Source organism: Nesoenas mayeri (assembly GCF_963082525.1).
Source record: "Nesoenas mayeri genome assembly, chromosome: 3".
NCBI classification, from domain to species: domain Eukaryota; kingdom Metazoa; phylum Chordata; class Aves; order Columbiformes; family Columbidae; genus Nesoenas; species Nesoenas mayeri.
Genome location: NC_137544.1, coordinates 114,298,329 through 114,322,412, shown reverse-complemented (window position 1 = coordinate 114,322,412; position 24,084 = coordinate 114,298,329). Strand labels below are relative to the sequence as shown.

Genomic DNA, 24,084 nt, shown 5'->3' with positions numbered 1-24,084 from the left:
GATTCATACATTCATATATCCAAGCACCTGTTCTCATTTCACTCTCTGGAGGTGGGAAATTTATTCATGCGGAGGTAAGATCTCATCTCACAGAGCCAAGATTTATTTTTATGTTACTAAAGGCAAGGTGGTGTAAATCATTCTCTGAACTGAGTCTTTCAAAAAGCCAACACGCACAGAGCTGATCCGTGGTGGAATTCTGATGGCAAGGAGATTGAAGCCACATTGGATGTTGCTTTTGACCTACACTATTTGTTGATGTAAGGTGTTTTTTCTTAAGGGGATGGCATAGGAGAAACCAAACACTTGGAAGGGGCTCTGTTACACTGTGGCTAAATGAGAAATAAGCACTGAAAGGCTCTCCGGCTCCCAGCACGGCTGCAAACATAAGGTAGCACAACAGAGACGGTCCTTTCCACAGCCAGCCAAGCTTTAGGAGTGCTAAAAGAATTTATGGTCAGCTCGAGTCTACCAGATATGGCAAATTTACAGTGAACTCAAGCACCAGAGATGGCATGATTTACCATCAGCTCCCCAGTGTCTGCTGTGACTGAGAACTAAACGATTTAAAACAATAAATGTTTGAAGGAATGAGACAATCAAAATAACTCACGAGCTATATTAGTATCCATACAGCACAAGCCCAGGCAGAACTCGCTAGAGGGGCTTCCTACTGCTGTTTGCTCAAACTGCAGTAGTTATTAACCATAAGACTAGTAATAAACAAGGTTATTTATGGCTTCATAGCTTGATGCTAGCATGGGTCTTGGCAATTTGAAGATTGAGCTGGCTTGAGAAGGAAGCATTTAGAAATCTAAGAGGTTTTTTAGAGGACCTTATCGTTCATGGAGCCTCACACTTCATGCTGACGGCAAGCTGCCAGCGCTGTGGGAACCCTCAGCTGAGGAGACCTCCCTCCTCGTAGAATCACAAAATAGTTTGGGTTAGAAGGGACTTCCAAAGGTCATCTAGTCCAACCCCCCTGCCATGAGCAGGGACATCTTCACCAGATCAGGTTGCTCAGAGCCTCGTCCAGCCTGGCCTGGGGTGTCTCCGGGGATGGGGCATCCACCACCTCTCTGGGTGACATGGTTGCGGTGGTTCACACTTCCCCTAGTTGGTGAGGCTCTCTTGACTAAATTACATCATCTACCTGAAAGGTCTGCCAAGCAGTGTATTTAATAACTGAAAGTATAAACTGCCAAAAATAAATGTTAGACAAATGTGTGGTTGTTCTTTTCTTCTAGATCAAGTAGTAATACACTCAAGCATCTTTTTAAGAGATTATGAAACAGTCTTATTAAAGGAACTGCAGTACACTTTTCATCTTCCACGTGGTTTTTTTGTTTGCCTCACTCCCTACCAATGGGTGTTTTATTGTCCCCCAAAGGGGGCCAGCCAGCTCCTCTTCCCAAATGGCTACAGTTAATTCGGGCACTTCAAATGATGCTTTTCCAAGTGCTTTGCCAAACATTTGCCAATACTGACTTTCTCCTGCCATCACGTTGTCCATCCACTTTGTTAGTTTGCAGAGATCAGGTATCCTTAGCCTGCGAACAATAATCTGTAAATCATTGTGGCCCCCTCAGCTCCTGGCAGTTCACACTGGGGGATGTCAGTCAGGAAAGCTGCCCAGCAACCACTGATTTATAGGACCCAGTTCCTTCTATTCTACACCTTCCAATTGAATATAGATCCCTAAGCTGTTCACCCTTCAAAGAACCTTTTCTGTCTTAAATGTGAGGTGTCATGTATATCGACTTTGCAAGTGCCCACAGCACCACTGTTAGCACTTGCGAGGGAATTTCCTGATTTCCCATAATTCTGTCCACTGCCCCTGTCCATGTTCCGATGGTTAGTGGTGTGTTGTGTTATCACACTACTTGATGCAGCAGAACACATCGGTCAAAGGCTACAAACCAAGTAGCACAGACAAATCCAGCCGTATCACAAAGCATTCACACATGTGTCTTTCTAGCATGATAACACACACATAGGTGAGATGAAAGTATTTCCATACTGACAAATTAGAGTGACTTATTCCACAGTCTTCATATAGGAAGGTAACAACTGTGAAAAGTGTGAAGCATCGTTATGTGATTCTGGACCAAATCAAAGCTGTGAGGATTGGATGATGATGTGCAGCTTCCACTATGTGCAGCTCTTGGCTCTTGTTCTGCTTTAGTTCAGAGAATTGCACTGAATTTAGAAAAGGAAAATAAATAAAAATAAAAATAAAAATAAACAAAAATATTTTTATTACAGGTTTTGTAACAAACAACAGCAATAATAATGAAATGCTAGGTGACCTTGACCTTGAGCAAAGGGCAGGAAGGGGGAAGAGCAGTAGCTACAAAGATATTTTCAAGAACCCTCTGCTTTGCTTCTCCAACACTGTTCGACAGTCTCTGAGGAAGCAGCTACCTGTTGGAACTGGAACCCTGTTGGTGATGAATTATAACGGCTTACTAAGTTGCTACAGGCATTTTTGCTGAGAAACTTGAAATATTTTTTACAATACTTCAAGCTTTCAAGGACTTTTAAACAAATGACTGTTGTATTGAGTATGAGAGCACTGTAGCTCTCTGTTTGGGGATTAAGAAAACAAAAGTAATCCAAATAAACCTTGGGGAGAAGGAGGGGAAGCCAGCCTGAGGAATGAATGTCACTTCTATCGAACCGGCAGGCAGACTGTGAAATCCCACCTGAGGAGCAAGAAAGACACAGCTTTTCTGGTTTATTGCATTCAAATTCTGCAAGAATAAATCAGCTGCGCTTAAAATGACTTTGAGCAAGCACTAGTGTGGCACGATGCGCTGGAAGAATTATAGAAGCCATGAATTCATCCTTACTTTGTGTCAGATTGAGTTTTTTTCATGTGTTTGTTTTCTTTAGAGCGTCTTCTCTATGAACCGTTTAAGGATTTTATTTCAAAAATCATTTATAATATGTCAGTATCTTTGATTCCACAAGACAAATTCCCTTAGCTATGTTGACTAAATAAGAAGTAGTTTTGAACATTGTTACTGTATTATAAAGTTACGTGGACTATACTGGTGATGAACGCATAAAATAGCAGTCAGCCTTTTTTGAAATATCATGGTTTAGTGTATACTTGGATTTCAAAGTTATGCTTTGGCTTAACAACTACTTCTAAGACAATAAACAAAAGAAACGAGAAAAATAAATAGGATATGAAAACTTAACCAAGCTGTACATATCACATATTGAATTGGTAGCATGTATGCATTGCATATGGCACTGTACCAGCACACTGTTTCCCATACAATGCAATGCTATAAACAACTGAAGCACACACTATTCTCTTCAACCACTAGGTAACATCTCAATCAACGGTGCTTTTTTTTTAATTTGCTTTTATATCCAACTCAATGTGATCCATGTTGTTCTTTACAGGCTTCCTAAATACCATGTCTCATTTTACTCAAGTGAACTTTAGAATCTGGAAGTAATGGGTTTTTTGTCTGAAATGTAACTGAACCAAGAACTCTCTACCTAACATTCCTGCCTCCTCACAAAGGGATGGCCTGTCCAAACATAATTTATAGTTTAACTGAGAGCTATCTTATTGATTATATTCCCCCCTGCCCCAAGAACTTCTTTTTAATATGTAACCAGGTCAAACCTTTGCAACTTAAAATTGTTTCTGTAAAGGCCTGCATAATTATTCATAGAAATGAAGGTATGCAGCCTGCAAAATTATTTCAAAAATTCAAAGGCTGCAGCCTCAATCTCTACTTTGTTTATTTATCCTGAGCAACCCCTACCCCATGGATTTTCAAAGTACCTTCAAGAAATTACATGCTCAAATACATTGCCTTTTTTCATATCAAAACTAAAAAAAAAAAAAAGTTAGCTAATGATTGTCTACAGGCATTTTTGAGTTACTTCTTCTCTTAAAGAACCATAGAATGGTTTGGGTTGGAAGGACCTTCAAAGCTCATCCAGTGCCACCCCTGCCATGAGCAGGGACATCTTCACCAGATCAGGTTGCTCAGAGCCCCGTCCAGCCTGGCCTGGGATGTCTCCAGGGATGGGGCATCCACCACCTCTCTGGGCAACCTGGGACAGTTTCTCACCACCCTCAGTGTGAAAAATTTCTTCCTCCTGTCTAGCCTGAATCTCCTCTCCTTTAGCTTAAAACCATCACCTCTTGTCCTATTGCAACAGGCCCTGTTAAAAAGTCTGTCCCCATCTTTCTTACAAGCCACTTTTAAGCACTGAAAGGTGCAATAAGGTCCTCACGGAGCCTTCTCCAGGCTGAACAACCCCAGCTCTCTCAGCCTGTCCTCACAGCAGAGCTGTTCCAGCCTCTGATCTTCAATCTCCACAATGCTGTGTCAAGTGTTAAATGCGAAGAGACAAAAATCGCAGCTAACTGCTTATCACTGTACTGGCACCAAGCAGAGCTTAAGCCTGGGGCAGGAAACCCTCATTTCAATCACTGTCAAGCCTCTCTGCCCATCTATGACCCCCTTCCACCTCAGGGCTGATGGAAAGATGGACCGAGCCCCAAGGCACTTCTGCAGGGTTCACCGTACTGAACTGCAGGCTGCTGGGCCTCTGGGATAAATAACCCATATAGTTTGCTACCCCATGATATTGAAATCCAGATGCTGGCAGAATGGCTTCATAACCCATTTCCCCTTTTATCTTGCTGCCCAGAGCGTGTAGTCATCACCACTTAAAAGAATGAATCCTGTTGGCAATGGCTAACCTAAAGATACTCTGTTTCTCCAAAAATAAGACAGGGTCTCATGTTAATTTTTGCTCCAAAACTTAGTACTTTTTGACATGTATAGCTGCCTGGACACAATTTAAATTGACTTTTTAAATGGTTTGTAACTAGGGCTTATTTTTGGAGTAAGGCTTATATTTAGAGCATCCTCAAAAATACTGAAAAATCATGCTAGGGCATATTTTCAGGGTAAGTCTTATTTTGGGGGAAGGAAGTTACATAAATCCTTTCAGGTTTAGGTCAGTCTGTCCTCTAACAAAAGTGAGTGACTTGCAGAAGGCTCATCAGAAACTACACATCACGCTGACCTCGCAGCTTTGGACACTTTGAAACCTGCACAATTAGTTCAGTCTTAAGATGTTGAGACTCTTGGGTTCAGTGTCCTTTACCTCAACGTTGCTCATACGGTAAAATTATGATGTAACCAGTATGCAAATGTGTAACCCGCTGGGTCTTCGGGACTGCCCTGACTGTGGTAAGATTCTGTTTACAGTGGTTGTTGCTTTTTTTCCTGGCGTGCTGGCTTTATTCCATCATCCAGACCTGTGCAACTCAGCAATAAGCAATATCTCGTCGCTGTGTGTAAATTCGGAAGCACGCGAGGAAAAGAACCATTTATTTGAGCCAACTGCCGCGCCAGGGCCTGAGCGGCCCCAACCAACATGGCGCCCGCACTGCAAACCCCGCGCCGGGCGGCAGCCGGCGCTGCGCATGCGCCGCGCCGCATCGATGCGCCGGCGCTCGGCATATCGATTGCTGCAGGAGCGGCTCTGCTGCTTGCGCTGCGCCCGCGCGCGCGCGGGGCAGGGCGGGAAGGGGCGGCCGCCATCACGGCGGGAGGAGCTGAGCTGAGGTGAGGCGCGTAGTGTGGGGCTGGGAGCCAGGATGGACGGTGTTGCTGGGGGTTGGGGTGTTGCCGGCGGTGGGAGCTGCCCTCTCCGGGGGCTCTGGCCGCGCCTTGGCCGCTGCTAACAGCTCCCATGTGTTCTCTGCCCGCAGGCAGGCCTGCAGTCGCCGCCGAGGATGGACATCAGGCCGAACCACACCATCTACATCAACAACATCAACGACAAGATTAAGAAAGAAGGTAGCGGTGCCTGTGACTCGCCGTGAGAAGGGCGGATGGTGTCACACCGGGCTGGCTGCCGCGCCTGGGCATGGGCTCTCTCATAGGGCTGGGTGTTCGGCGGTGTCGGGGTGTGAGGGGTCCCCGGGGCTGCTCTGAGGTGCCGGACGGGGGCACCGTGCACCCAGCTCAGCAACCGGCGCTTGTCATGAATCACAAAATAGTTTGGGTTGGAAGGGACCTTCAGAGCTCATTTAGTGCAACCCCCCTGCCATGAGCAGGGACATCTTCACCAGATCAGGTTGCTCAGAGCCCCGTCCAGCCTGGCCTGGGATGTCTCCAGGGATGGGGCATCCACCACCTCTCTGGGCAGCCTGGGTTTTACCACCCTCAGTGTAAAGAAATTTTTCCTCATGTTTGGCCTGAATCTCCTCTATTTTAGTTTACAACCATCATGCCTTGTAGTGTTGTAACAGGCCCTGCTAAAAAGTCTGTCCCCATTTTGCTTACTGGCCCTTTTTAAGCACTGGAAGGCCACAGTAAGGTCTTCTTGGATCCTTCTCTTCTCCAGGCTGTCTCGCAAACATAACCAACAGTGTTTTGTGTCATACTAATTTCTAATTAACTTTTATGACAGCTTACTTATGATACATGTCTATCACTTGAAATCTTTAAACTATGGCTGGATAGTAATATATGTGTTACAGACATGTCATAAGTTATAGCCTTATTATGTAAACTGTTGGTTTCAGTTCTTTAGGATAAATTATGGAAAACACAAGATGAATTCATAATTCCTTTTATCTTTAAATTCTTGCAGCAATTAAAATCAGCAAGAGTAGCACAATATCTTTTTGTAAAGCAGGGCCTTTGTGTCTAAGGAAGCTTCTTATTGCCTCTCTCCTGTGGTTCTGTAGCTGACTGCGTAGGTTAGACTTGATCATGAGTGAATAACTGTAACGATAGGAGTAAGGAGAATATCCAGGGGATGCTAACAGGCATGTTGGTATAGATTTCAGTGGTCAGCTGTCCCTTCTCACTGAAATGTGAGGGCATTTGTACGCTCCTCATTTGTTTTAGCACCGTGCAAAAGTTGTGAGCGTGACATGAGCCAACCTGCTTTGCATCATCCTGTTCGATGCTGCCTTGCAGTTACAACAGCTCTCACTAGAGATAGATGACTTTGTGTTGGGAATTATATATCCTCAAAGTGTGCTGAAAACAAAATCTCTTGCCCTTATCTGCTGTGTATTCAATGTCTGCATGGAACCATTCACTTAAAACTCATGCTTTGCTTGTACTCTGAAGTGATCGTTGTAATTTATTTGTTATTGTTTGTGAATCGAGTGACTGGATCTGACTAGTACTAATTGAATGTTTCTTCAGGGTGCTTCAGAGAGAGATCTGAAAGTGGGAACAGCTTTGCTGAGGAATTATTTATTAACTTGTAAAGATGGTTCTACTGAATAAATTTAACTTGGGGCTTTGTTTATAGCTTGTTAAGTGCACTATAAGCTAGTAAGTCTCCGTTATGAAATTGTGTGGGTATAATTTTTAAATGTAGAATTTCAAATTACCTGTGAAGTCTACAAATGAGATTTTTAAAAAATACAGATTTTGAAGTTATTTTTAAGGACACTGTTTTGTTAAAACTTTAAAAAAATATATAGCACTGTGCCTGGTCAAGCACAGCTGGAGAAAGTGACAGTGGGCTGGTATCACCGAGTCTGAGTGAGAAACAAGAGGCAGTGCTCTTAGGATTTGTGAGGTAGAATGATTACACAATAGAGAGGGTTTACTTAGTTTGGATGGATAAAATTCAGGTTTAGGTTGGCTTGTAGTCAGGTGTTTTTAAATAATGAAAACAAATCCACTGCAGTTGTAAGGTACAGTGTGATCATACAAAAACATAATCAGATCCAGAATATAAAAAACCATAGTGTGTGACAGAATTTATAAAAATTACAAACAAAATGTTGAAATTTAATTAGCCTTTCAGTAGTTACTATTTTGCCATGTTCTTGTTTTAAGTCATACCTCTTTACTATTGCATGTTAAAATGGGGATTTTCTGGTCAGTCTTTGGCTGTCATACATCATACTTGAGCGTGCGTGTGTCTGCATATATATGCATTTGAAGAAATGTGTATACATACCCATGTGTGATTGTTACTCTCTTAGAATGGATGATGGTACAACTGTTTCCACTACCTGAATACTCAAGTTGTGAAACCGAGTGTTATACACAGACTTCGAAAAACTGGGCAAATAAACTCGTACATGTGCAGTTTTGACTAAACTCATGTAACGTCACACTGTGAGAGCTAAAGCTGGCAAAAAACATTGTCCCTGGAGAGCAGCAAACTCCATAGAAGTGGACATTTGCCTGTAACCTGTTGTAATCTGTTTTTTCATATTGTCAACAGAACTGAAGAGGTCCCTGTATGCGTTATTCTCACAGTTTGGTCATGTGGTCGACATTGTGGCTTTAAAGACTATGAAGATGAGAGGACAGGCCTTTGTTATATTTAAAGAACTTGGTTCATCTACCAATGCTTTGAGACAATTACAAGGCTTTCCGTTTTATGGGAAACCAATGGTAAGTTATTCTGTTCTCTTTTTAAAGCAAAAAAATATCGCCATGGTACAATACAGTATATTGTGTACTTGTACTGTTATTTGGTCACATCACGTATTGATAAATATATGTATTTATGCAAGCTAGAGGGATGCTGGTGAGACTGTAGTTAAAACGCACATGGAGTTTGAACTTTTCATTTAGATTTTCTAAGTGATTGCTTTATGTTTTTGTATGCTGGACTATAGTTTTTAAGATCTTAAATACTCACATTTTCGTCATCGTATCTTCTGTTGAACTAATTAAATTCATTCTGTAATATTATTGAAATTAGTTGCTTTCAGTTAATTTATCTAGAGTAGCCTTAATTACTGTTATGTTAATGATAAACAGCTGGAATATGATGCTTCCTTTGTGAGGTAACAGTGAGTATGGTGAAGATCTCTGCCGCTTCCCATGGCAGAAATCAACAGATGTGACCAGTGATTTATTTTTTGAATCCATGGCTAGTTCTGTTTTGTGCATGCGTCAGATCACCAAACCAAATAACTGAATTTTAGTGTACCTTCAGTGAAGCAAATATACTGCTGGTTGATAGACTATCATTTAATAATGTACTTGATAATGTGTGGAATAGCACAACAATTGGCACGTTGTTGCCTGCTTGAATAATTAAGCATCTCTTGATTCTGCAACTATTTGTGAGGTGTAATGATACATGCAAATGGGCTGCTTGACTTCAGTGATGGATTAACACTGGCTTTCAGCATTCAGGAGAGCACAGACTGTTCTTGTGTTGCTGAGCCACAAACTTTTTTCATTAACACTTTCAGATTCTCTAATGAAATCCTTAACAAGGAATTGTGCCAACTTAGTTCTGTCATCTTAGTTCTGCTGCTGACATGATTTACGCAATCCAGTTGCGGCTAAGGCAGGTATTTTCCCTTCTTTTGAAGAAGTCTGAGTTTTGCTGAACTCTGTTTTCTGCAGAGATCTGGGATATCACTAAAATTTTAAACTCTTCTTAAAATAGGGTTAAAAAACCCTCTCAGGTTTTCTAATAGAAGCTAGTGCCAATTTTGTCAAATGTCATTTTGTAGCTTTGTACATCTTTTACAATGACAGATATTACAAAGGTGCTGTTAGATCAACAGAGCTCCAATGTCAGTGAATTAAAATTACTAATTTCCATCTTAGGGGTTTTTTTAGAGTTCCGTAGTTGTGTTCAGAATTACGAGGAATAGATATGCTGTAACTATACCTACAGTTTATAGCAATATTATTAATACAAGAAGTTTCTGCAAAACAACATGTAAATGTAAAGTTAAGGAAGGTGGTGCAAAATGTTCAGTATTATTACCGCAATTTTTTCTTTTTTCTTTTTAAAAAGCGTATTCAGTATGCAAAAACAGACTCTGACATAATCTCTAAAATGCGTGGTACTTTTGCCGATAAGGAAAAAAGGAAGGAAAAGAAGAAGGCCAAGTCTCTGGAGCAGTCAGCAAATGCGGCAAATAAAAAGGTTATCCAGGTAAGTTGCTTCTCTGTTTACACAAAAGCTATTTTAAATAATTTTTTAAATAATCAAGTGTTGTATTTTGGTACTTCTCAATTCCTTAAACTGTAGTCTATATCTAGTGCTCTTGAGCACTCACTGTAAGTTGAAAGAGGGGGATGGTTACATAGTCCTTGCTGCTCCTTTAATTTTTTTCCCCTCCTTTCCTATTACTAGATGATAATAAGATGTAGGGCAAAGATACAATAAATCAAAGCAGAAACTAACCTCTTTTTAAAAAGGAAAAAATGGAAGCATGTGTGCTTTACCAGCTTTCAGTGCTAGAGCAGTTTTTCCCTTCAGAGTTTTAGTGCCCTATTTGCTCTAAGCACTGAAGAATGGTACATGGGAACAAGATAATTCTTTCACAGGTGGATGAAAAGGAGTTGCAAAATCAATCACTATATACAAACCTCTTAGGAAGAAATAATTGCTACTAGCTATAATGGCAGTGACTTTTTTTCTGCTATTACGTATGTCCTGTCTAGGCCTTCATTTTCAGACCTGCTTCCTTCCTGTCTATTAGACCAAATTCTATAATGTGGAGAAATAGTGATTTGTTGGATCTGCTGACTTGACCATTAGTCAGATTAGATACTACTAATGTATTATCTTTGCCTGGTTTTGGAGTTCAGCAAAATTCATGTGCTTTATGTTTCCCTTTGGGAGGTATCTTATAAGCAACAAATGTTTGTCTGATTATAGCTTAAAAAAACTTTAGCATACTTCTTGAGTTGTACAGAAACATGGTGATATGTGTTTATGTATTTCTGACAGAACACCTCTATAAAACTATTTTGTACTTATTTGATAGGGAGCAACACCAAATTCAGCCAGTGCCCCAGGGACTGCAGCACAGAATCAACAGGTAATGCTCTTTTTTTTTGTGACTAAAAGCACCGATGTTTAAAATGATTCTCCAGGAATAATAGTTCATTACACATGGACACTCGAGGGCATATTTTACAACTTCCTTTTTGTTTTATGAGACATTTGTCTAACAGTGAAATTACAGTAAACATATAAAAGAAGTCCCACTTCTCCTGTATCTGGTTGACATGAAATGAAAGTCTGAAGTTTCTCAGAATTATACAGAAAACTGCACTATTATCAAATCCCACTTAATTCTTAAATTTTGACTGTGTTTATTATTGGTTGAAGGATTTTTAATTTTTCATTGTTAACAGATTCCTTTTAACTTGGTTTGTTCTAGTAGTGGAAATGGAGAAGGAAATGTACACAGGGTGCTGGAATATCTGCCTTAAAGCTTCCTTTCAGGAGTTTTGGGTTACTCTGCTCACTTTTTTGCCCATAATTGTCTCATTTTCCAGAGGACTGTGTGGAGATGCAGTACTAAAGAGCCAGAATTTGCAGGAGGACAAATAATGTAGAAGAATCTCTTTGCCTGCCCTGTATCTCTTTCTTGAGTACTATCATTGGAAATTGCATATGTAATCCACAGGGAAAATGTCTTGCTCCCAGTCTGCGTTTTCTTTCAGCTGCCATTTGTAACACAGCACAATATGTGTATGTCAGTTTGCATCAAAGCACAACACAGAGTATTTAGATATTTGTTTGAACTTTGGAAGTTTATTTTTTCATGGCACTGCCTGGAATATTTCCATCAGCTCAAGGAAATTGTTCTGCTGAAGCAGTAACTTACTTGGCACCGTTATTAGGACATTTGAAGTAGTGTCCAGTTTCTGTTTATTTTTGTAATTTCCTTGATGACTTAGGAAGGTTCCAGCCTTTCAGTCCAGTGTCAGCAAACCGACTGCTCAGCTTTGCAGGTTGCTGCAAATTCATATTAGCAGACAAATCTGTTAGATAAAGACTCTAAAGTTTAAAATCTAATGGAGTTTCTGATTAATACATTTGAGTAGAACACTGTAGTAAAACCGTGTGTGTTTTATGGGTTTCAGTTGCCCAAAGATATTCAGTATTGTGGTACTACTCCAGATGCACAGGGTATTTTATCTTGGCCTCCAGCTGCTCTTCTAGAAGGGTGCAAGGCTTTCCTAGGTTCTTCTGATGGCATGTGGGTGTTTTGGGCAGCACTACAGCCCTGACAGTACCAAGGATACTGCAGCATCAGCTGCTGAGATGTCTAGTTTAAATGACACCTAAGACAATACGTTACTGTGATTTTTTTATTTATTTATGGTGAAAATAAGAGCCTCTCCAAATTAATGCATCATTGTAAAAGAATCAAGGGGCTACGTGTGCATATTGCATGAGGGTGCACTGAAGTCCAGCTAGCAGTTTTGCAAACAAAGCTAAGGGTACATGAGTCTTGGTTCAAATAATCATGCAGACAGATGCAGAGGAACAGATAGCTGCGTATAATCTTCTGAGCTTTGATCTTCTGTTGTTGCAGGTGCCTGATAACCCACCAAACTATATCCTTTTCCTTAATAACTTGCCTGAGGAAACAAATGAGATGATGCTGTCCATGTTATTCAATCAGTAAGTTTTGAATAGAAAGGACTTCTCCTTTGAATTCTTCTGTTACCTGTATGCTTTTTCTTTCTTGGCAAGCTGACTTTTTAGAAATGAGAGTTTCTTCTGAAGGTATTTCAGTTGTCTTACTGCCAAGATTGCAGATGTCAGTTCTGATGGCTTGGTGCAGAAAGCAAATAATATTTTATTCATAGCTGGTTTGATTATTTAAGTTACGTGCTATCAATCTGCACCAGATTAAAGCTGGTGACTGTAATATGAAAGACTTTACGACAGCAGGAGCAGTTTTTAAACTAGCTTTAGTTGCTTCTATATGTGCGCAAGACTGATTAAATTGCTTCCATGTCATGATCCCTAATTGAGGCATAGTTCTAAGGACTGGACATCTAAAACCCTTCAATTTAAATCTTTCATTAGTAGTAACTAATATACTAGTAGGTACTTATGATTAGGTCTTATGGCTACTGAAGAGAGATGTATTATCAAACTAGGAAGTACTATCTGACTCTTTCACTTTATTTTAAAGGTTTCCTGGATTCAAAGAAGTGCGCTTAGTGCCTGGGCGCCATGATATTGCGTTTGTGGAGTTTGAAAATGAGAATCAAGCAGGAGCTGCTCGAGATGCTCTCCAAGGATTCAAGATTACTCCGTCTCATGCAATGAAAATCACTTACGCGAAGAAATAACCATATGCTCCTATAAAGGACTTCTGTGGATAGGGGTTGCTTTTTTTTAATATGATGGATGATACTTTGATCAGCTACTGTGTTTGCTGTTCTCTGCAGAAAACTTAAGACTTGTGTAAGATTGCCAGAATGGCTAGGACGGAAGTAGGATTTCCACAGATCTACTGGATAGTAAATTTTTGTGTTGAAATACTAATTTTTATAAAATAAATTTGGTTTATGGTGTTTTCAAGCCATGTTTTTCTTTGAATTTCTCTTACTTGATCTGTTAGGCTTGCAGGCCTTATCCACTATATTAGTTTAACTACATTTTAGGTGACTTTCATTTCTTAGAAGCGAGTATTAGAAAATTAGTTGTTTTTCCAGAGCAAAAAGCTTGAGCAGGGGATGCTAAATGTTATCATATTTAGAATAAATACAACACTCAATCTTCAGCTTCATTATCAATGCGACAGTCACTTTTCAGCAAGAATAATTTTGTCACTTAAGAAAAACGGATTATCATCAGTAGTTTTTTTCCAGATGTGGGTAGAAATTGATGAGAGTTTGACAGCACTATTGTTCAACTTGGTTTTGTCTTCATATAATGGTGGCTGGTAGTAGAAGCAGGTCCACGGAAGAAACATAAAAGTTTATCTTTTGTCTTCTGCTCTTTCCAGCCCTACTACCAATGATTTTAATACATGGTTTAGGAAGAGCTTTCTGGCTCTTTACAAAGACAGTGTAGATGAGCCTGATGATCTGGTTTTAAGCCGGATTTTCTAAAATACATGTCCCAGTGCTTCTGGATATGATTTGTTGTTGGTTTGGGTTTGGTTGTGGTTGTTTGGTTTTTGCTTGTGGGGTTTTTTGTGTAGTTTTTTTCTTTGTTTTGGTGTTGTTTTTTTTTTGATTTGTCATAAACCTTTACAGGTCTTGTGTGACATGAAATACACTGAGGTACACAGAGGTAGTTCTGTGAGTTGCAACTGTTCTAAATATTTGGGTGCAACAATCACTTCAAAAGCTGAAGTGTTGTGTTCCAGTGATGGAAGACCTAGAATGATATTTTAGGTTAAGAGAATAACGAAATTTACTTAAAATATTACTATATTGTGAATCTCACAGTATCTGTAGCATGATGTTGCCTAAGATTGCATTCAGACTCTTGCAGATTCTTGTTTGAGAGGAAGCGGTTGCACCGCGTGCTCATGTTGCACCATTCCTCACTTGGTCACTTTCTCTGTGAGGCCACTAACAACCCTTTCAGACGAAGAAGTAATGGGACAGAGTTAGCATGGTTTCCTGTAGAAGTAGTTAAGGCAAGTATTAGAGTAGCTGGTGTTACAAGGAAGATGTTTTGCAGACTGGCTACATTGCAAGTGTTGAGGCTTTTTGTTTCCAGAGTAATTTGGTCAATGGGGGTGGGAGGAGGATGCTGGAAGCTGTAGCCTTTCTGTCGTGGCTGTGGCTTGGTGCAGCCCGTCCTGTGTTGTGTGGGCTCGGCTGTAGCTGCAGAGCATGATTCCCCCAGCTTGTGTTCTGAAACACTTGAGATCTGACTTAAACCTGCTCTTTGGACAAAGTGCTGCACCTTCAGGGAAGCATAATTGTTTTGTATAAAATCTTGGTATGCTTAGTAGTTTTGGCATGTCCACTCAATTTCTGAGAAAAAGTTATGCATAAAACTAGCTATGTAAACCACTTATTTTGCACAAGACCTAAAAAGTCTTTTATCTTCTTTTGCCAGAATGCATTGCAAGATTATTCCCCTTTTAGTGCCATCTAGACTACTGTCATACCTCCATACGCATATTTTTTTGTTCTTTTTAGTGGTTTTTTTTCCTGTGATTTCATTAATATGCTTGCAAGTGAGAACCATTTCAATGTGCCTGTAAGGGAGCAAAAGTGACTATATTATTTTCTCATGAACCTTATGCTTTTTCTTCTGCAGTCACAATTTTATAGGTATTAGATAGGCTGTCTTTGCATCCCAGTAGTCTGTGTACATGATACCATTGCATACCACAGCTCTTCACCTTCACTTGCTTTGAAGGGTTTGCATAGAGCTGTGTATGAAAGAAGTTAGACACTTCATATGGGAGGCTGGAGGAATGAATAATGGGCTGGGAGAGGAGAGGAGAATACAGTGAAGTCAATTGTTATAGGAGGGTGATGCTAGAAATTGCAAGATGCTCTTTCTTTAAAATAGAGCATGGGATTTTTTTATGACAGTTGACAGCTTCCTCCGTTCTGCTTGTGGACTGAAGGCTGGTGCAGCCAGCAGCTCTTCAGGCCTCCTCATGAATCAGGTAGGTTATCTGGAGTGACATTTTGGGAATTCCCAAACTTGCACTTGGTCATTTTTAAGGGCTGATCCAGAGCAGCCTTCTGCAGCCTGACAGCTGGGATGCATATTGCTTACAGTGCGGGAACTCCAGTGGCTGTTCCTTTTGTGCATGTCTGTGCACGTATTTTAATTAAAATACTTCCTGTGAGTCTTGCCTCATGTATGCTAGGACAAGATTTGGGGAAGTTAGATGAATTCTAGATGTCCTCTCCAAGGTTTAAAGAGGAACATTGAATTCAGCCTGTGGCACTGTATGTTGCTCAGTGTCTTGCATCTGCAAACTCAGCTGAACTCAGCTATGTCAATAAAAGTGGTCACTGTCCTGATGTAACCTGTGTGTTTTGCTCTCCACAGCATCCCCCTGTGGAAGGGATCTTGTCTATATGGCTGCGCAGTGCTTGAACCTTCTAGACTTCAAATTTAAATTGCTGACTTGCAAAACCTTTTTACTGGGTTTCAGCTCCCTAATGGTTTGTTTACATTTGCATCCATGTGTTAGGGTCCTAGTAGGTCCTTTCTGTAGACCAAAACAGGAGACTCTCTGCCACAGAGGGCTGACAGTCCAGTGAAGATTATACTTGTCAGTCAGCATTTGTGAAAATAAAGAACTTGAGGATTTGGAAGGATGTAATTTCCTTTGCTGCTTACCAGGGTCTGACTTAGTTTTCATTCTTGAACTTTTCTTGATGTAAGATTAAGATTATGGACAACTACAGGAAGGCTTAGAACATTTAAATAATACAGTTACTGACTGAAATGTTAATGCAGAACAGCTTTGGGAAGGGATTGAGTTTCGTGAGCGAACCCTGAGGTCTTCTGCCCGCAGCTCCTCTGGTGGGGTGGAATGTCACCCTGATCATTTCCCATTGGCCCAGCATGTTTGTCCAGGTGTCTGCCTCTTCCATAAAGGATGGGGATCGCTGGATCCAACACATTCAGCAACCACTGCAGCAAAGAAACAAAAATGACACAACCTGTTTATTTGGTTGTTTTGTGTGTCGGATTAATGTGTCCTCTTGTAACTGGAATTTTCATGGACAAGCTTGCTAGCAAGAAGCTGTGTGCTGATGACAACTGTGTCTGTAAGTAATTCTAATTTTGAGAATGTGGTCTTAAGAGTGACTGCAGTGTTTGGGTGCTGTAGTGTGAGGGAAAACTACTCTGCTTATTTAGCTCAGTTATATTTGCATTGGTTTGTCAACTTTAAAAGCAGAGTGGTAGAGTTCGTGTGGAATGTTACATGCAGTTTTACTGCAAAAAAAGTTTTTGTAAGGGACATTTTTCATTCCAGTGAAAAGTAGGTGCAGAGAGGATTGTAACTTCCACTGTGAACATTCTTAAGCTGTTAACTTTGCTTACTGGAGAATATAAAAATAAGCAGAACAAATTCTTGAAAACTCTTATTTATTTCAGGATAACCTACTTTCTCTGTAGATAAAGTTTTACATGTGTGCACACATAAATTTATATATACTTTGGTAGAGAGAAATACGAGTTTGTCTACCTCATTCATGTATTTTTGTTGTTTTGTTTTGGTTTTTTTCTAGACACCATTTCCCTTGCCAGAGCAGAAGAGGATTACAATGCTCCAGATTGCAGATTCATTAATATTAAAAAAGGGCAGTTGATTTATGTTTACTCAAAACTAGTGAAAGAAAAAGACTCTGGAGAATTCTGGGCTGGAAGTGTAAGAGGAGATTCTTGTGTATATGAGAAAACCAGAAGTAGATTAACACGCATTTCTGTCAAGAAATGGATGCTAATGCTGAGCTATTGTGGGTTTTAAAGAAGCTACTTAGTTTTCAAAGTGAATGTTTAAACTTAAACTGATTTAGGAGTCTTCAGGGTTTTAAGCTTTTTTTTTTTTTGTAATGGAATAACTATATGGTAATTATTAATGGAAGGGCTTGACAGTTTTTTCTGTGCCTGTTTGCTGAAACTGGAGGAAAAAGCTTTTACCACAGTTGGTCATAAACCCCTTAAAATTAAGGGAGGCAAAGATAAACATTAGCTGTATTTATAAAAGATTTCCAAATAAACTATAGGCAGTATTAATTTACTCCAAAAATGTATGCCTGGATCAGAACTTGTGCTAATGGTTCGTTTCATGTGCCAGCTAATTGGAAACTAGGAAATCTAAAACCAGGGTAAAAAACACTATTAGTCACTGCTTTTGACTAAATTACAAACTAGCTCCAACCAGATGAGAACTGTTTTCAGGGACCTAATTATACATCTCCTTGCTTGAAGGTTTATGGAGAGCAGTATGAAGACCATATGGGGACAGTTGGTTATTTCCCTAGCAGTTTAGTCTCAGAACAACACGTCTATCAAGAAGCAAATAAGACTGTTCCTACAACGGTAAGGAATTTGCAAAAGCCCAGCTGGCTACATAATTATACTTGGCTGCGTAATGCTAATTTGCTGTAAAAACAAATCATAATTGTGGCAGTTGATTGTAGCATATCACAGGTGCTTAGGGATCCAATCTTTGGGCCTTTATACAGGCAAATAGCCTCAATAAAATCCCTAACATAAGCTCTGACATTGCAAGCATTGCGAATACTGCATTAAGGGCTTGATCTTACCGGAGTTCCTATTGATTTGAATAGTATTCCTTCAAGAAGTTTTATCCAAACCATTTGTAGTACATTGCAAGAAGCTTTCTTTTTTAGAGTCTGGATATTGTGGTGTGAACTTCAGCAACACACATAAGCACACTTTCTCTTAATTGTGTTTATAGATTGACAATGTCATAGAGAACTTCTGATTTACAGTCCTTTATGAGAAAGCAAGCACTCTTTCAAAGGTATTGGTATGGCTATCAAAAAGCTGAATTAAAATGTGAATGGAAACACGCTAGTGTTCTGTGAGTGAGCAGATTGTATTTCTGAAAGAGTAATTGTCCCCAACGAAGTACAGTAGTGTCTCATACACCAGACAACTCTTAATTTAACTGAAGATCTGAAACACTTCACAGAGCAGTACAAAAGGGGGGTCCTTTCTCAGAGGCTGGTATGGTTTAGTTTACAATTAACACTTACTGGTAGCTTATTTCTGCGCTTAAATTGAGTCCTATGTTTCCAATAACTACCTTCATCAATGTTGAATACTTAGCTATATGCCATTTTGAAGTATATGGCAGAATACAATTAGTGTGTTGATCTTGAAATTCTATATAGAGTTTTTAATCCTAGGTCCGGATTATTAGATGGGTTTCATTAACATAGAGGAAGTAAGTGAAAGAAAGAATTTTGTTTCATGTTAATAATTGCTAGGATTTGCATTGTCAGACAAGCTTTATTTGAGGAAATGCTTTTCTTGACACTATATTCAGTTATTCTGAATTTGGCCTAGAGGCATTGCAGCAATTAATTAATCACAGAACATGAAAGAATTGGTAATATGTTTCTAAGCTCTTTTCTCAACAATATGACAGCCATTCTGCTGCATGGCAAGCTGAACTGGAAGCAGAGGTAGGTTAAAGCAATGTTGTAGCCTGCAGGCTGACTCGGGGCCCAGAATGGGCTGTTGCCAGGCTGCAATGCAGAACTTTAATTGGAAGGTAATTTTCTTTGGCAAAACTAGCAATGTAGACTTTCACAGTGTTTTTTTATCCTTGTTTCACATTCTCGTAACAAAAATGAAGGGTGATACAAGTATGTTCTTTTCCTTGTTCTGCTGCTCTCAGCTGTATGTTGCAAATGTGACCTTGAGGATATGACTGGAAGTTCCCATTTAAAACTGTCTGCAGCACATCTGGACCCATCTGTGGATGGGCCTGCTTGTTTGCTCCAGCAATGTCCCTTAAAGATGCTCTTTTTTAATACAGAGCTAGTGTTGCACACTGACAGAATTCTCTTGGGAAGGCTGTGAGAACCAACCTTCTCCACCCACCTCTTCTCTTACCCCTGAGCTCTGGTGTTTCATTTATATGAGGCGTCCTGCCGATGCCCCAAGGTTAACAATTAATCAGCATGCAGGACTGATGGAAGCACTGGGTGGCACACACAAGTGGCACATTGCTCAGAGGAACCTGATGGGCAAAAGTATTTGGCGGGGGGCGGGGGGCACACGCTGCACTGGAGAGAAGCCTGAAAGAGGACATTAGTCTGGGGGCCTCTGTATCTCTGAGCCTCCTCTTATTTTGCTTCTCATTCTTGATTTTGTTCTTTTTCCAAAAAGTAACTTTCCATTTTGGAGTCAATGCCATCAGCTACAGACCCTGCTAATAAACACTTCTGCCTGTGAACTTCTCTGAGCATCCTTTTGTGCAGCACTGGCTAATCCATGCCTGTTGGTTGCTGTTCGAGCAATACATTTCAGGAGATTTTTTTTTCCCCCCTAGCGCTGCTACTTCTGATTCACACTAAATACAATAGACTCAACACAATAGACTGTGCACTACAAAGTGGTGTTGGATTTGCCTGCCTTCCCTCCATCACTTAAAACTGGCCATTTGCTGGCTAAGATGAGAGCACTTTCATTACCAGCAAGCACCTGCTCTGAAACAGCTCCCTGGCTTCTCCTTCCAGTGGACAACTATATGCAATATGCTGGGATAATGTAAATATTGTACAGTTTGAGCACCACAGCGTGATAACTCCCTGCAGCAGAATCGAGATCTACATAGCTGTATGAGATAATAGTGGGAAGTTAGATGAAAGCAATCTGCTGTGAATGTCTGGCCCATGCTGGAAGTTTTCGAGCAAAAATACTGGCATTCATTTTCTAGTCACGTTTCTCCATAGCAAGTGTATTGCATAGCCCCAGTCTGTTTAAGGCATCTTTTCATGAGTGATTAGGAGCTGTTTAAGGATAAAGGGTTACATATGGCTAATAATTCCAGATATGGATGTGGGAATAAAAAAAAAAAAAAAAAGAGATAAAAGAAGCATTTCAAATAAAGGGAGAAGGTGGTGTTGTCTAGTTCACTTTAAATATATATATCAGGAACAAATCACTGCAGCTGTGCAAAAGGAGTTGAAAGACAAAGGACCTTTTGCTTTTCCAGAATTGTGTGAAGTTACTTTGTTTACAGAGTATATTATTGTGTGTTTTGAGTATATTATATTTGGTGTTTACATCTACTTATGTACCTTTGGGGGTGATACAGGAATGCTAATCCTTCATAATCCCAAAGCATCTTTCCTTCTTTTTCAGGACATCGATTTCTTCTGTGAATAATGCTGGAAGCAGCCAGGTAATCTCTTGGCTGCTACTCGGGAAAGCTGGCAGGAGGAAACCTGGACACCCTCCCTCGACACACAGCCTTGTCTGTAATGGGCATTTGTGAAACAAGTAATCGGTCTTCAAATCAGTAAAGTTTTCATTTAAAGGGAGTGATTTGCGATGGGGAAATAGTCCCATGCAGGATTTGTTTTTAGATATTTTTTACCTGTGTGTACTTAATTACTTGTTAATAAAGCTAATAGCCTTTGAATTGCTTTAAGTCTTGTGTGGTATAAATGTCATGTCTGGGATTAGATGTGCAATCTCGACTTGCACTTCTCTGCCACAACCTCACACCACATTAGATATTAAAAATCATTTCCTTGGGTGAGCCATGTGTGACTCGCTGGAATAAATAACTTTTGTTGCAAGAGACTGCCAGCAATTCAGAAATCACTGATTAACTAACTACAGGCCTCAGCCATGTGTCAGAACAGTGTCTCGCCCCCCGTGTGTGCTGGAACGGGGCATGTTCAACCTGAACCTGTGGCTGAAGCAGGAGGACGGGGTGAGGCTGCGGACGCTGCCTGCCTCGGGGCTCCTTCCGCGGCTTCGGGGCACCACGGCGCCTAGTTTCCCCCCGGAGTGCTGGTAGGGAAGACGGTCACCTCTGCTGGATGCCGAGTGCCCCCTGCGGCAGCGCGGCTCCGGGCTCCTCAGCCGGCGCAGAACCTTCCAGAAGGGCGGGGCCGAGCGCCCGCCGGCGCGGCAGCCAATCGGAACCGCGCATTTGCCCGCGCCTGCGTCTGTGAGGGGAACGGCCTCCTGAGGTAAAATGGCCGCGGGGGGGGGGGCGGTGGTTGTGCTGCAGTCAGTGCCCGCTGGGCTGGTTATCGCCCCCTGGGCTCTCTGCTGCCTCCACTCGAGACGCGGGGACGTGTGGAGAGATGTTGGGCTGAGCATCCTGCTCCCCCCCGCCCGGTGTGGGAGGTTGTGTTACTCAAAGGTGTCTGTGGCTGAAGGTGGTGGTATTCAGCCCCTGTGCTGTCAATTCAGCCTCAAAAAGCAGGTTCTTCAGGTGAAGTTTTGTGTTTCGGAGGGGTTTGAATGACAACGTTTTAGGACTAGCAGTACTTGAACATGTCAAAGGCCTCTGGCGGTGTTTGTGAGCAAACAGTTACTTTTTAACACAGTGTAATATTTTAGCTGGGTGGTTCCTACTCAGCACAGTTTTCAAAGATGAGGTGTCTGCAATCGCATGCATTCATTTTAGATAGTCTTGCTACTTGGTGGAAATGCATCCTACACCTCGGCACATGCTAGGAGCGGTGAGTACCACAATAGTATGTGTAGCAGGAGGTGTTTGCAAAAAACACACAAAATACATAAAGTTGCCCTGTGGATTTCATTAAAAATTGTGATATTTAGCACTTGCTATTGGAAAATACAAGTTTTGTCTCAAATCATCAAATCATTGCTTAAAGTTATTAACATACCCAGTTCTACATGGGCATATAGGAGGCAAATGTAAAAAGTGTTATATAAATTTCTCCACAAAGATACTATCCTATTTTCTTCCCATACAGTGCAAGAGCTCCAGGCAAGAACGGACATTTTGTGATATAAAGTGAGACCAGTGTTTATAGTCCTTGACGTTGCAATTAATCCAAAAAGCTTGCGGACATAACTGGTTCCAGCTCCTGTTTGCTCTCTAACCAGCTTCTGTGAGCTATGGATATTTCAGGATAGCAGAACAACTAAGAGGAGAATACTTTCAGTGCAGCTGCATACGACAGAGCATAGGTACGTGTTTACTTTCCTTTTGGTGCTTGTACAATGGGCAGCATTTGGGATATCAGTGAAAAACAGCCTGCTATGACTTCCTCAGGCAGTTGGGGCCAGTCTGGGGCCATCGTGGCAGAATGGTCAGCATGTGTTTATTTCTCTTTGCTTTTGCCCTGGCTGCCATCAGAGACCCTGTTCTGCAGTTGTCTCTTCTGTGCTGAAAAAAAACTCAGCAGGCTTTCAAGAGGCATCAAAGTCTGTCTTTGCTACTTGAAAATCTAATTCCGAGGAAAGTAAGATAAGGGTTCACTTTGTGGTATTCATAAAGCATCTGGCTGTGAAGAAGCATTGTACTGGCAAAGCCACTAGTCGACTGAATTCAGTCTCTAATGTGCAACTGTTGGATGGTGTCCAATCTAATGAAGCTTTATAGCACCTTTAGTCTGCACAATGTCATAGGCGCTTGTTTCGTATGCCCACATTGTGTAAAACAGTCATCTCACAAGCACTAGTGCCCTATGCTATAACCTGACCGCTGGTGTGATAGACTAGATAAATTTATAGCTTCGTCATGTGACTTATTAGCAGGATCCTTTTTTGAGTTGTCCAAAAGAGAATTGTGACTCCATTCGTCAGTCACCAGGGATGTGATACAATGAATGCAACAATTCCTGATCTCTATGGCCGTTGTCTCTCTGAGGTCAATCTCTTCGCTATGTTGTGAATTCTGCACTGAGAAGGTGTGTTGGGTAGATTCACTTCGCAAAGGATGATGTGTGTGCTTGGAAGAGTGGAGAAATTGCAGTCTGACATGGTCTTCTCACTCTAGAGAAGAGGCACAATGTGCCTCAATTGTCATTATTTTGTTGTTTCACAATGTTTAATTAAAACTCCCATTGCTGAGGCTTGATTATTACTTGAGAATCTCTTGTTTTTAGAGGAAAATCTTAAGTTTCTACTATTTACAAATGCAGGGAAGCAAGGCAGCCTTAATCTTAACAGTACTAGCACCAAAGGTAAACAAAATTATCCCAGCCTTGTATGGTGAAATCTGGGGGAAGTGGAGAAGGCAGAAGTGGCAGGGGAGCACAGAATGTCTATAGAAAACTTTTGAGTGCTTGCAGTTGGCAGCACTATTAGTGTGAAGTTGACAGTTAAAGATCAATAGTTTTGATGCTGAACACAGATCTGCTTTCTGCATTTCACATTCTTAGGTGAAGCTCGTTTCAGAACACCACAGCTTGCCATTCAGACCTCTACATGTTCATGCTGTAGCGTACCTGGCTGAAATAAACAGGAACTGACTTTCAGGAGGAGAGTAGAATCAATATTATGCTAGGAGGCAGTGGAGGATGTTTTTGAATTTCTAGTTTCTTTTTCCCCTACGGTGATTATTGTCCTTGCAGTTTCCTTATAGAAATTATAGCAGTTTCAATGTTGCTGTTTTAGTAATACATACACAATATCTTACATGCAGGGTGTGCTATTTATATGACAACATCTACTGCTCTGTTTCTATTCACTTTATCCCAGCATAGGGGAAATACACACCCAGCTTGATGTGTATTTCAGTTTTGCATTTAAACAAGACTGTGGAGGACTCTTGATGTGCCCTTGTACTGCAGTCTGAACTTGTGACCTCATGGTATCTATTTGGCTGAAATTAGCCTTAAGTTTTCAACCTTAGGTGCAGAT

General features: G+C 40.9%; 2 protein-coding genes across 2 annotated transcripts; both read left to right on the top strand.

Annotated features, from left to right (window-relative positions):
- The first annotated feature begins 5,548 nt into the window (after window positions 1-5,548).
- Window positions 5,549-13,335, top strand: SNRPB2 (small nuclear ribonucleoprotein polypeptide B2). The gene is made up of 7 exons (XM_080342050.1): window positions 5,549-5,612; window positions 5,759-5,846; window positions 8,251-8,423; window positions 9,793-9,933; window positions 10,772-10,825; window positions 12,335-12,423; window positions 12,944-13,335. Exons 2-7 carry the CDS (start codon window positions 5,783-5,785, stop codon window positions 13,101-13,103), a joined length of 681 nt encoding a protein of 226 aa, XP_080198176.1. The 5' UTR covers window positions 5,549-5,612; window positions 5,759-5,782; the 3' UTR covers window positions 13,104-13,335.
- A 3,061-nt stretch (window positions 13,336-16,396) lies between these two features.
- Window positions 16,397-20,619, top strand: OTOR (otoraplin; the record flags this gene model as incomplete). Its single annotated transcript, XM_080341873.1, has 4 exons — window positions 16,397-16,514; window positions 16,980-17,119; window positions 17,683-17,793; window positions 20,596-20,619. The coding sequence occupies 4 exons, from the start codon at window positions 16,397-16,399 to the stop codon at window positions 20,617-20,619; spliced, it is 393 nt and encodes a 130-aa protein (XP_080197999.1).
- Between the last annotated feature and the right edge of the window lie 3,465 nt (window positions 20,620-24,084).

What these genes read in the sequence shown, in the direction of transcription:
- SNRPB2 (XM_080342050.1), top strand. Translation starts at nt 5,783, where the DNA reads ATGGACATCAGGCCGAACCACACCATCTACATCAACAACATCAACGAC. An exon ending in CAAATAAAAAGGTTATCCAG is followed by an intron (nt 9,934 to 10,771) that starts GTAAGTTGCTTC and finishes CTTATTTGATAG; the next exon opens with GGAGCAACACCAAATTCAGC. An exon ending in CTGCAGCACAGAATCAACAG is followed by an intron (nt 10,826 to 12,334) that starts GTAATGCTCTTT and finishes CTGTTGTTGCAG; the next exon opens with GTGCCTGATAACCCACCAAA.